This window comes from Cupressus sempervirens, chromosome 4, assembly GCF_028749045.1.
Source record: "Cupressus sempervirens isolate cs-2001-9-10 chromosome 4, ASM2874904v1, whole genome shotgun sequence".
Taxonomy (NCBI): Eukaryota; Viridiplantae; Streptophyta; class Pinopsida; order Cupressales; family Cupressaceae; genus Cupressus; species Cupressus sempervirens.
This window is the reverse complement of record NC_143121.1, coordinates 53,468,015-53,480,604: the sequence shown is the minus strand read 5'-3', so window position 1 is coordinate 53,480,604 and position 12,590 is coordinate 53,468,015. Positions and strand designations below refer to the sequence as shown.

General features: G+C 35.9%; 1 protein-coding gene across 1 annotated transcript in view; it reads right to left on the bottom strand.

The window, feature by feature from the left end:
* FLU (Tetratricopeptide repeat (TPR)-like superfamily protein) overlaps positions 1-12,590 on the bottom strand; it is a 112,920-nt gene that overhangs the window by 66,266 nt on the left and 34,064 nt on the right. Inside the window, exon 2 of the mRNA XM_089824357.1 lies at positions 6,469-6,640. Within this exon, the coding sequence (XP_089680483.1) occupies positions 6,469-6,640 (172 nt within the window). The remainder of the gene's footprint in view (positions 1-6,468; positions 6,641-12,590) is intronic.

The following is a 12,590-nucleotide window of genomic DNA, read 5'->3' as shown; positions in this document are numbered from 1 at the left end:
ATTGAATCTTTGTTCCCACTTGGCTTTTCTTTGAAAGATGATATTTTCTCTCAAAGCACTCCTCTATGGTGGGGATCTTGTTGATAAGATCTCTTTCTTTGAGAATCCTTTTTCCATGAGTGACATATCCTTTTCACAATTATGTATGCGCTTGGATGTAGGGGTCAATATCCCTCGCTAAGAATATGATATACATTGTTGTTAAACAAGATATCTCCTTGCATTGTGCAATAGGTATCCTCTTCCTCTTCCTTATCATGTCTAGTAGACAACCATGATAAGGAGGGGGGCATATATAGGGTCTCCCTTATACTATAGTTTTTTATTTACATGCTAAATCTCGGAAGGTAATGCACATAAGTTGCTAAATCTTGAAGAGACGCATTTTTAATATGCTAAATCTTCCAAAGGTAAGGCATATAAGTTGTTAAATCCTGAGGAGACACACATTCCATATTCATACTAATACAAGAAGGTGGATCTATGGATATTCCAAAAGCCGTCAGAAGACGCATTACAATCACAAGCACAGTTTATGGGTGAACTATCAGGTTTGGCCACCTGTTTTGCTCTCCCTCCCTTCGTGATTCACGGTAAGGCAGGCATCTTACTGGGCGAGGTAATCACTTCCTCTTTTCCCTCTTTTCACTTTCATGCTAGTAGGACATGATCATGAAGCTATGTTATTTATAGTGTTGCTCTTGTCTTTCTAATGTAATCATTTATGCTTGTATAATAGCTTTCCAAATATGATATTAGTATGAGAAATATTTCTTAGCAAGGTTTCTTGTGCTAGTTGATTTGGGTTTGTTTGGTACTAACCCTTCTTTTGTGTGTTTTGGTTTTCTTGTTTTCGCACCCTTGTGCGTGTATGTTGAGTTAGAATCCTTAGCCAAGGGGCTTGTATCCTTAGCTAAGTGTTGTTTGATCTCATTGTGAATCCACTTGGATCTCTTCTTTCTTCTCCTTTACCAAGAGTTTGCATTGAATCCATACTCTTGTTAAAGTGGGGGCTTAATGTATCATCTTAATATGGAAGCACTTCCATGTTAAGAACGTTTAGTCCTCCAAGTAAGTGGTCTAGGATCATGTCAAGCGCCTTGATTAGATCTTTGCATTGATATGGTTATTTCTCCCCTGTTCTTCTTTTCTCCCCCTGTTCCCAACCTCTTTTCCACTTTCTTTCTGCATTTTTCTAGCATTTTGGACTGAGATCCTGAGATGTGTGACCTCAGGGTCAAGGTCGACATGGTCCAAATTTCAAGGTTCTATGATTTCTGGATGTCGAATTTCGGAAAGAATTGTTTTCCCGCTTCCGTGTTAGTTGTTTTCGTCTCTAAAACCGTAAACTCTTAAATTGCATTTAATCTAGGTCCATTTCTAGGTATTGAGGTTAATTGGGATTTAATTCTCCAATGTCGGCCTCTCTAGAAGTTTGTGCCCTAGATCACTATGTAAGGAAGCCTCCTCTCATTTTCTCAATTAAAAGATATCGGATGATCCATTATTTTCCACAATCAAGCAAGCATTCCATCAAGTATCCAAGCTGCTGTCTTCATTCAAGTTATTTATTGAAGATCAAGAATTCAAGCATTCAAGCCTTTGAAGGGATTTGGTTCAAGCATTCAAGATTCATCATTCAAAACCCTAGATCTAACCATCATGGTGGTGTGATCTTCCTTCAAGATCCTTTATTCATCTTCCAGATCTCTTCATTCTTCTCTCAAGGTGGATTTCAACCATACAATCATGGAGGTTTTGATTTTACATTTGCTAATGTTATGTTCAAGCTTTCATATCAACATACTTGTTTACATTTCAAATACAATTGCATATCTATTGAATATCATAGCTTTGTTGTTAAATCTACTTCTACTACTTGCTAGCATTCTCTATTTCAATTTCATTACTAAGGTTCATTCCAAACCACAATTGCATATCTATTGAATATAATAGCTTCATTGTTAAATCTACTTCTGCTACTTGCTAGCATTCTCTATTTCAATTTCATTACTAAGGTTCATTCCAAACCGGGGTTTGACCAAGGCAAACCCTTCATCCAAACAACAAAACCATTTTTCTCGCAGGTACAAGTATAAGACAAATAATATCAGTGCAGATTTGAGTACCCTTTCGACGAACTTCCAAGATCCATGAACAAAATTTCCGTCGAAGCAGTGCAGGTCAAGGTTGGAAATAAAGGGGAAAGATTGTGCCCCACTATCAGGGTCAAGGTCAACCTACCTTCAAAAAGACAAAAGTTTTCTAGGTTTTCTCTATCTCAGCATTTCCAATCTAGAGCGGGTTGCAAAATTTCCCAAGACTGCACACAGGCATCAGAAAACAGGTATTTCCAGATTAATTCCATCATGAGGTATGTATCTTATTTTATCTAATTTCAAGCATTTCTAAATTTACATTACTTATTCAATTTCATCTCAGAATACAAGTGAATAGTGGGAATGTTAGATGCATTGTTAAAGCTCCAGTTTTCACATATTCACTAAGATACTACCACATTGTTCTTAATTCATTGTTGATCTTCATGATGAATGGCCTGTATCATTTTGGAGTATTGCATTGTTTCTACATTTTGTCACTTAGCATTGATTCTAGTTCATGTTGGTTAGTATTGTTTAGTTGAATGTAAGATAATTTGCATGCATATTTAGCGAGCTCACTTAGACCAAACCACTAGCTGCTTGCTGATTATAAGTGTGTCTTGCATAGTTGAGCGACATATTTATGATCTTTACTTCAATTATTGCTTGCACATTGTACACACCAATTGATGGTGTTAATGGAATGGCAATAGTTTGAACATCTTGCATCTACCCTTAGTCACAGGGTTCGCTGAATTTTCAGCTTCAAGTTTGAAATTCAGCGAACCCACAAAAAACTAAAAAATTGTCAAAGTTCGTGGTAATATTCATGCGGAGCTCTTTTTGCATTTCAAATGAACAAATTTTATGAAAATCGCAAACTTATACAATTGCCTCTTCAAAATATGGAACTATTTTTGGATTGTAAATCTGTAAGAGCTTTTCCAGAGCCATTCACCTCTACTTAGGTTTGTTCGTCTACATCTACTTAACTTTGTTCTCCATTCGCTCTCTATTAACAAAATTTGTGCGTCTACTTAACTATATGCACTTTCAGCCGATGGTCTCTCCAACGACAGCCAAAACACTTCATCGTCTATTTGTTTCTCCAACGACAACCATTTCCAACTGACGGTCTCACAGGTTAAGTTAATAATAGTTTTTATTTATTTGTTTAGGTTTGAAAGTTTAATAAGATTATAATAATAAATGTTATTTTCATTTTTAGGAATGTTCTATGAAATTTAAATAATAAATGTTATTTTTATTAGATCTTTAACGAGAGAAAAATATTTGTATAAGTATGTATTTATTGTAGGAAAACATTTATATCTGTGTATATTATTTTATGTATATTTATATATTTACTATTGATAAAATATTAATATTTGTATGTTTATTTATGATAATTAACTTATTTATTAGTACAGCACTTTTTTTTTCTTTTTTTTTTACTTTAATTGTTTTTAATTAGTCAAAATTAAATAGAACAATTATTATTTTAGGATTTTGATTTTGTTTATTAACAAAGAAAAGTAAAAAAAAATATCATATTTTACAATCATCTACAAAGTTACAAACCCTCCCATAGCTAGGAATCGTGATAATATATTTTTATTTTTATTAAATTATATAAGGCGAATTTATTGTCGAAATTTTTGTCTTTTTTTTTTTGCTTTGCTGAACTTCATTGTCAAATTCGAACCTTGTGACTTAGCATCTACCTTAGGAGATCACACTAGCTTCTTAATGTTGATGGCTAAGCTAAGTCTAGTATAGACACAAAGACATCCACAATTTCTTGCATTCTAGGAATAGAATAGCTTTCTAAATCTTTCCTTCGTAGTTTGTTGGATGGAAGAAACTAAAGTCAAGTTGATATCCATTGATTGGACAACGTAAGTTCCTTTGTGATAACCAGCATATCACATCATCAAACCTAAGTGAAAGTCCACAATAAGAAGAAACCTTGAGGTTGTCTCATTTGATCACACAGTCCATATATTGTTTAGCATATGAGCATCCTTATTTAAGTCTAGTATAGACACAAAGACATCCACAATTTCTTGCATTCTAGGAATAGAATAGCTTTCTAAATCTTTCCTTCGTAGTTTGTTGGATGGAAGAAACTAAAGTCAAGTTGATATCCATTGATTGGACAACGTAAGTTCCTTTGTGATAACCAGCATATCACATCATCAAACCTAAGTGAAAGTCCACAATAAGAAGAAACCTTGAGGTTGTCTCATTTGATCACACAGTCCATATATTGTTTAGCATATGAGCATCCTTATTTAAGAGAGAGTTAGAGATCTGGTGTTTCATCCCCAGAATACGAAGTATTCAATTCTGCATGTTGTAGTGGAACAAAACTCACATCAACAAGACCCATTTGCAGCTAATGGGCTTCCCAAGTGTTATTCTTCAAAAGACTTTGGTGTTCAGCTTCCATAGTTATTTCCCACTTCGAAATCCCTTTAGCTTTAGTAAATGTTTGAGGTTCAAAAATACTATGAATATTGACTATGAGAGAAAATTTAATTGTATTTTGTTGCTTGCTCTTATTTCTAGGAGGTCTACCCACAATGACTCATTAGGACGAAGATCACCAATAGTCTTAGCCCACCATTATTGCGAAGATCAAAAGAACCAACATTAAATGCAATAGGAATAATTGGAATAGGGTCTGGACAAGTTTAACAAGAGGAAGATCATCCAAAGGAAATTCAAATAGTACATCATCAAAGTCAGATTTTGTATCATCCCTCCCATTAGGTGAACCAAATGAAAGCCAGACACCCAAATCAATAGCCTACAAAGGTCGATCCTTAAAAATTGGCATGGATGAAGAGATCTGAAAAGGTCCTCATTCTTCATTGAAGACAATATCACAACTAAAGATAAGATGATCAATGTCTACATCAATTAGTTAGCAAGGCTTGTAGTTGTCACTATACCATGTGAACATATGTTCATGACTCTTGGAATCCAATTTAAAGCACTAAGCATCTGGAATACATACATATGCTAAAGAGCCAAAGACTTTAAGATGACTGATCCTAGGTTTACGACCAGTCCAAGTGTCCTCAAGAGTCTTCCCTTTAACAACCTCTTTGATAGACCAATTAAGAAGATAGACTTCAGCGAAAACTGCTTCTGCACAAAATTTCTTAGGAATACTCTTGTGTCCCATCATTAATCTAGCCATTTTTGTGATAGCACAGTTTCAACATTCAACAATGTTGTGTTGTCGAGTTTAAAGTGTAATTAACTAGCGTTTGATATTGTGTATCACAAAAGGTGGGGAAAGTAACAGAACAAAACTGCCCCCCCAATATCTGACCTGAGAGTAACAATTGGAGAGATAGACTCTTTTTCTACTAAGGCCTTAAATTTCCAAAATACAACAAACACATCTAATTTCTATTTAAGAAAGTAAACCCAAATTTTACAACCAAAATCATCAACAAAAAGCAAGAAATATCTAGCACCAATAATAGAAGAAGTATTCATTGGACCACATACATTAGCGTGAAACAGCTGCAATAACTTTGAGCCTTGTCATGAATCAGCATCCTTAAATAGTGTCTTGCAATGCTTCCTAGCCTAACAAGCTCCAAAAACATGGTGAATTTAATTCTAGAAAATGGTAAACCAAGAACAAGATTCTCTCGACTAAGATGAACAAGATAGTGAATGTTCAGGTGACCATACAGTTGATGATGGAAGATGATTTAGTTGCAAAAGCATGCTCAAGAGAATCTCCTGATGTATAGTGTTGTCTTTGAGAAAACGTTACAGTTTCAAAAAAATTGCAGACCTTTAGATGGGTTCTCAAAACCCTCAATAAAAGAAAAAATTTGTTTTCTTAGAAATTGTTTTCTCAGATGGTCAGTAAACAAATAAGTAAAATTACGATAAGTGTAATTTAAAGCAGGTGAATCACATGGAATACGAGACAAGCATACCAACAGTCAAAAAACTGGATTAGAATGCTGACCTCTAGCATCCAAAATGATAAAGAAGTCATCTAATTGAATCAGTAAAAAGAATCAGAAAGAGTCGGATATCATCAAAAATTAATTGCCATTTCTGCACAATCTGCTTTCAAACATTGCTCAACAGAAAATATATTGTTACCAGAATGGGATCCCTTCCCTGTACTCAAATTTCATCAAATTGCAACATTGAAACTAAAATTGACTGAAGATGTAGATTCTAAACAAAATCATCTGCTTCTGACAAAATGAATGTGCAAAGAAACCCATGCATGCAACATTAAAAGCATGATACAATCCTAAATCTATTACCAAATGGCGAAGGCTCAACCTATAATCTCAAAGCATCATTTGTTTTTGTTTGTTACCTCCAACAGCAGCTCCTATCAGAGCTATACCAAAAAGTAGAGGCATGTTGAATATTTGCCCTGTATTATCTGTGCATGTTTCTGCAAATGCATTACAAGGGAACAACCAACCTACAGCGAGTGCAGCTAGTGCACTAGATCTTTCCTTGGCAAATATTGGGACTGCCAAACTCTGCATCATCGAACAAGTGACAATTAGCACATCTGAACTAAAATAAGAAGCTACTTTCATCTGGGACCGAAACTTAAGATTAGTTCTAAAATTGCATGAAAACATCTTACTACTTTGTGTTTCATAAATAAAGTTACATACAAATCAATCATTAAGTACTTCTTATAATTCATGATAGACTGACTGGAGCATTAATGACAGTGACTCCAACTTCAAAAATATGAATTTAAGCTTGTTTCCACTAGTCACATTGTTATATGAGTTCCTCGAATTTATGCTATGACAATTTGAACTATGCATTGCATTTGCATGCAAGCTATCAAATTGACATAGCTAAGGAAATTCGCCTATTAACATGAATCAGAATTTTACTCGACTTTAAGAAATAATGAGTGCATGAGTCTACAATAATGCTATTGACATTGGAAATCACTTGAACTGGTTCTCACAATTTCTCGATGCTTAGTTATCCTTAAGTTGAAATTAATTTCTCATACAGAATACAGCATGGGGAAACAACTTTGATTAGTGAACAGAAACATATATTGGTTTCACTGTACAAGGATAGTGACATCATTTCAGAATAGGCTGTGGAAAATTATTTATGGAAGTAAAGATCATATTACAATTAAAGATAATTATCAGAAAATCTTGATATGGAATGAGACTTTTGTTCATATGCTTATATTTCATAGTGAATATGAGAAACACAATATGCATTCCAACAAACAAGTGATTAATTCAACTGTTGAATATATCAGAGTTTCTACAAGTCGAACATGGTTGAATTTCATACATTTTCTTTTCATAAGGAGTATTTTATTAGCACTTCCAACAAAAACCTGAAAATAACACAAATCATGCGAAGATAGATTTCTTGTAAGAGAAGCATTAAAAACTGTCAAACGTGTCATTTGTGTTATTGTAGACTATTCCTACATGTACTTCACATGGATAACTCCTATTTTGGAGTTAAGCTTGCTGAGGTGTGCCTTTTTTAACTTAGAGTTCATTGGAGGTTGCAGGCGAACAAATTTAGACTAGTGGAGATGCATGCCTACTTTTAGGTTCCTTCACCACTAATCTAGGTGGTGTTAGTGAGGTTTTCACACCACTGCCCCATTGCAATGTTGGAGACCCCCTCTTTTTGCTCTCGTAGTAGAAATGGATTGTCTAGGAGAGAGAAACTTTCTTAAAAGAGCAGTGATTAAGACAGCTAAAAGAAGATTTCTCTACAAAATCTGAGATTAAAAGGTGGTGAGATAATAAATCTGAGTATACTATATTGCAATTTATTTAATTTTCCAGGTTTCAGTAAAATTTTATTTTCAAATTTGCAAGAAGATAAATGAAATTGGTCTTAAACTTGAGAGTGCCATGATTAAATCCATTGCCTCATTGTTAGATGTTGATGCAATCCTATTTCACCAAAATCCTAAGCTTTCTTTCATGTTTTCTTATCAATTTCATGTTTTCTCCATGGAAAAATTTCCAACACTAGCCATTTTTTCATCTTTCCATGAAGGAGAATTTTTCCAGCAGTTGGCCATTTTTCCATCTTTCTATAAAGAGGAAATTTTCCATCACTTAGCCATTTTCCTTCCATGAAGGAGAAGTTTTCCAACACTTTGCCATTTTTCTTCCATGAAGCAGAAATTTTCCAATACTGCCATTTTTTCATCTTTCCATGAAGGAGAAATTTCACAATACTTGGCCATTTTTTAATATTTCCATGAGGGAGAAATTTTCCAACACTTCTCATTTTTCTTCTTTCCATGATGGAGAAATTTTCGAACACTAGGCCATTTTTTCTTCCATGAAGGAAAAAATTTCCAACACTTAACCATTTTTTCTTCCAAGATTCTGAGATTTTCCAAGATTTTTCATTTTTTCCAAGATTTCCAACTTTTCCCAAGACTGAGTTTTTCCAAGATTTTTCAAAATTTCCAAAATTTTCCATTTTTTCCAAGATCTAATTTTTTCTAAGATTTTCAGTTTGTCCAAGATTTTCCATTTTTTTCAAGATTTTGGGTTTTTCCAAAATTTTAAAATTTTCTAGGAGTTTTCATTTTTTTCCAAGATTTCAAAGTTTTCTAAGATTTTTTTTTTTTTTTTCCAAAATTCCCAATTTTTCCAAGATTTCAAAGTTTTCTATGATTTTTCATTTTGTCCAAGATTTCTGATATTTTTGTAAGATTTTTCAGTTTTTCCAAGATGTTTAGTTTTCCCAAGATTTTTTATTTTTGTCCAAGCTTTCAAGTTTCTCCAAGATTTTGAAATTTTTCAAGATTTTTCATTTTTTTCCAAGATTTCCGAAGAACTCTGAAATTTTTCGTTCCCTACCACTATTCTCAAACAGTCTTTCTCCCCAACAAAATGGCGATCAAATGAAGCATGTACACAAAGGGGTGTCGTATAGTGGCTGAGGGAATAGAAGGAAGGTGACTGGTCAGCCATACACAGATGGTTGAGGGTCGTACGGTCTTTGGAGGAGATGTACAATGCGCAAGTATGGGTCGTATAGTGGACAAGAGCAATGGTCGTATAGAAGAGGCTTGTAGCCGTACGGTAGGAAGGAGGACAGTTCATTCAATGGTGAATGTGTTCACCAGATTGGCGTACAATATGGGGTAGTATGCGTGAAGGAGAATGAAGCACGATGACGATGATTTGATAGTCGAAGGATGAAGGTGGTTTCAGTCTTTCAAACATAAACTTGTAATCCCAAATTCATCAGATAAAATCCAAACAATAATGGAGATTGAACACAAATAATCTTTCAATTAATATTTGCCAAAAGATGGTGCTCCGATTTGCCAAATCCGAGCGAAGTATTACATGCAACGGAATAGGGTGAGGGTTGAATCCCACCGAAACTGGACAAGCCAAGTAGGGAAGATCTTTCACTTCCAAAAGGGCGAACAACAGAGAATCTCAACGGGAATTCGCAACACAAAGAAATAATCCAAATTGCATACCTTCGACTACGTACATGTCGTGCTTAAATACATGTCAAGAAAAACTTCTGAGGGTGTACAAAGATAGTCGATGGCCAAACTTACCTACGGAAACAATTAAATTAAAAATGAGTCTGAGATATATGAAATCAATCAGCCCATTAACAAGGTTTAATTAAATATATTTATTTTATGACGGAGATATTACAATCCTCCCATCCCAAAATTTGCTTGTCCTCAAGCAAATGCAAATCTGGTTCTAGGAAACCTTCCGTAATCAGCTTTTTCAGTTCCAAGTCAGGTACTAAGTAGATCTTCCTGCCAAAGTAAATGATATCAATAACTTTGTATCTTTCATCGCGTACATAGCCATCCATCAACTGACATGCAAAAGTGTTCTTGGAGTACTCGACCAATAGATGGGCCCGCCAATTATCCAAGGAATGGGGTAAGGTGTTGATTGTCAAGTTTTTACTTGTAGTGTCTTAGATCAAATCATGTTTTAAAATGGCCTCCATCTTCTTGATTATGACTTCCCTCAATCCTCTATTTGACATTCCTCTTAGCAGCACCTTCTTGCCATACGTCTCGAATGAAAAATCCATCATTTTGAAACTTTGGGTGTACTGGTCAAGAGTTTCCAGCCACTGGATGCCCAAAATGATATCGGTATCAACCCAATCTATAACAAAGAATTCATTTGTCATGGTATAGTTTCCCATGGAAATTTGTAGCCGTGGGATCACATGAGTGCAAGGTAACAAGGTTCCTCCTGCAACCTTAACCTCAAATCCTCCATGCTCAACTAAGCGCAAGCCTTTACTAGTGACCAAAGATGAATTGATGAAAGTGTGGCGCCACTATCAATCATGATTGGGACTCGTTTTCCATGAAGTGTGCCACAAACCCTGAAGATACCACTTCTAGGTAGCAATGGAACCCCCTTTTTGTATCAGGTTATTTATTCTTTCCTGCTAGTTAATTTCTTCATCAGTTGCTACAGGTATTTGTCCATCATCATCATCAGGAATCACCTCAATGTAATGAATCTTTCCCTTCCCCAAGCAGCGATGACCAAGTCCCCATGGTTCTTTGCACGTGAAACAAAGCTTTTTCCTTCGAAGCTCTTGCTGAGAATCTTCATCAATTTGAGGTTTTTTCTGAATTCGCTCATTGTCTTTGTCTTCTTGTGGGGATAGTGTTGGTGCAACTGCATGAGTTTTGGAGGAAGATGTGGCCATGTCATGCACATTTTTTATAACTTCATTCAGCGCACACAGGTTGAACCCTTTGGTCCAGCCTCTCAAAGGCTCTCTCAACCCATCCATGAATAACACAATTTGATGTCTTTCAGAGATGTTTGTGACTAATACTGACAGCCTTTGGAACTCAGTGATGTAGTTATCTAACGTACTAGTTTGATTTAGCTGTGCTAGATCTTTGAAGTTTAGCTCAGGATCCTTCTCATTAAAACGGTCAATGAGTCTCTCAATGAACTCAACATAAGAGGTTACTTGGTCATGACCGAGAGTGATCAATCCATGATGCCACCACTCATGCACCACTCCTTCGAGATGAAGTGCTACGAATTCAATTGCTTCCTCTTTGGGCATCAGATTGAGTTGGAAATAGGTATCTGCCTTCAAAACCCATGATTGTGTGGTAATGGGTCAAGATCCATCAAATGACGATAAGTTTACCTTTCTGATCTTTCTCCTGAGATCATCATTAAAATAACTGCAATTTCCCCTGCCAGAATATCTCATTCTTAGATCAACATAGTCTATGTAAGATATATCACCTTCCATATTCGCGTTCTGCCAATCTTCCTGAAGTTTTTCTTGCATTTCCTGAAAAGTGGGCTCTCTTTCTTTGCACAGTGCTTCCATCCTTGGAAGGAATATGGGTATCGAGGGTCGAGAGCGAGAGGGTTGAAAGTTTGTCCTCCCCAAGACCAAGTAGTCGCTATATCCATTTTGTTCTCCTGTTGTCTTTCCCTCGGATAATTTTTGTAGTGTTATCTACATCAGCCTTTGGGTTTCATTGATTTGTATTTGGTTTCTGCTGAGCTCTTTTAAAAGATTCATGAGTTCTATCATAAGATCTTGATGATCTGCCATTCTACCAATAGGGTTATTTCACTTTCTCCTTCGAGTATAAACTTGCATTCACTTCCACAAGCTGGCGGAATCAAAAAGCTCTGATACCACTAAAATGTTCCATTCCCTACCACTATTTTTAAACAATCTTTCTCCCCAGAAAATGGCAATCAGATGAAGCATGTACGGTAATCTAGAGGGCAGTACGGATGTCAAAGCAAAAATGTACGGACAATGGGAAGGCCGTAAGGTATCAGGTCGTACAGTACAGTATAGATGTGTTGCACAGTAACACAAAGGGGGGGTCGTATGGTGGCTGAGGGAATGGAGGCAAGGTGACCAGTCGTTCGTACACAAATGGTTGAGGATCGTACGATTTTTGGAGGAGATGTACGGTGTGCAAGTATGGGCCATACGGTGGACAAGAGCAATGGTCGTATGAAAGAGGCTCGTGGTCGTACAATAGGAAGGAGGGCAATTTGTTCATTGGTGAATGTGTTTACCAGACTAGCTGTACGGTATGAGGTAGTATGCATGAAGGAGAATGAAGCACGATGATGATGATTTGATAGCCATACGGATGGGTAATGTTGTGTGTGCTAATGTACGAATGGAAGGTGGTTTCACTCTTTCAAACATAAACTTGTAATCCCAAATTCATCAGATAAAATCCCAACAATAATGGAGATTGAACACATAATCCTTCAATTAATATTTGCCAAAAGATGGTGCTCCAATTTGCCAGAGCCAAGCAAAGTATTACATGCAATAGAATAGGGTGAGGGTTCAATCCCACAGAAACTGGATAAGCCAAGTAGGGAAGATCTTTCACTTCCGAAATGGCGAACAACAGAGAATCCCAATGGGAATTCGCAATACAAAGAAATAATCCAA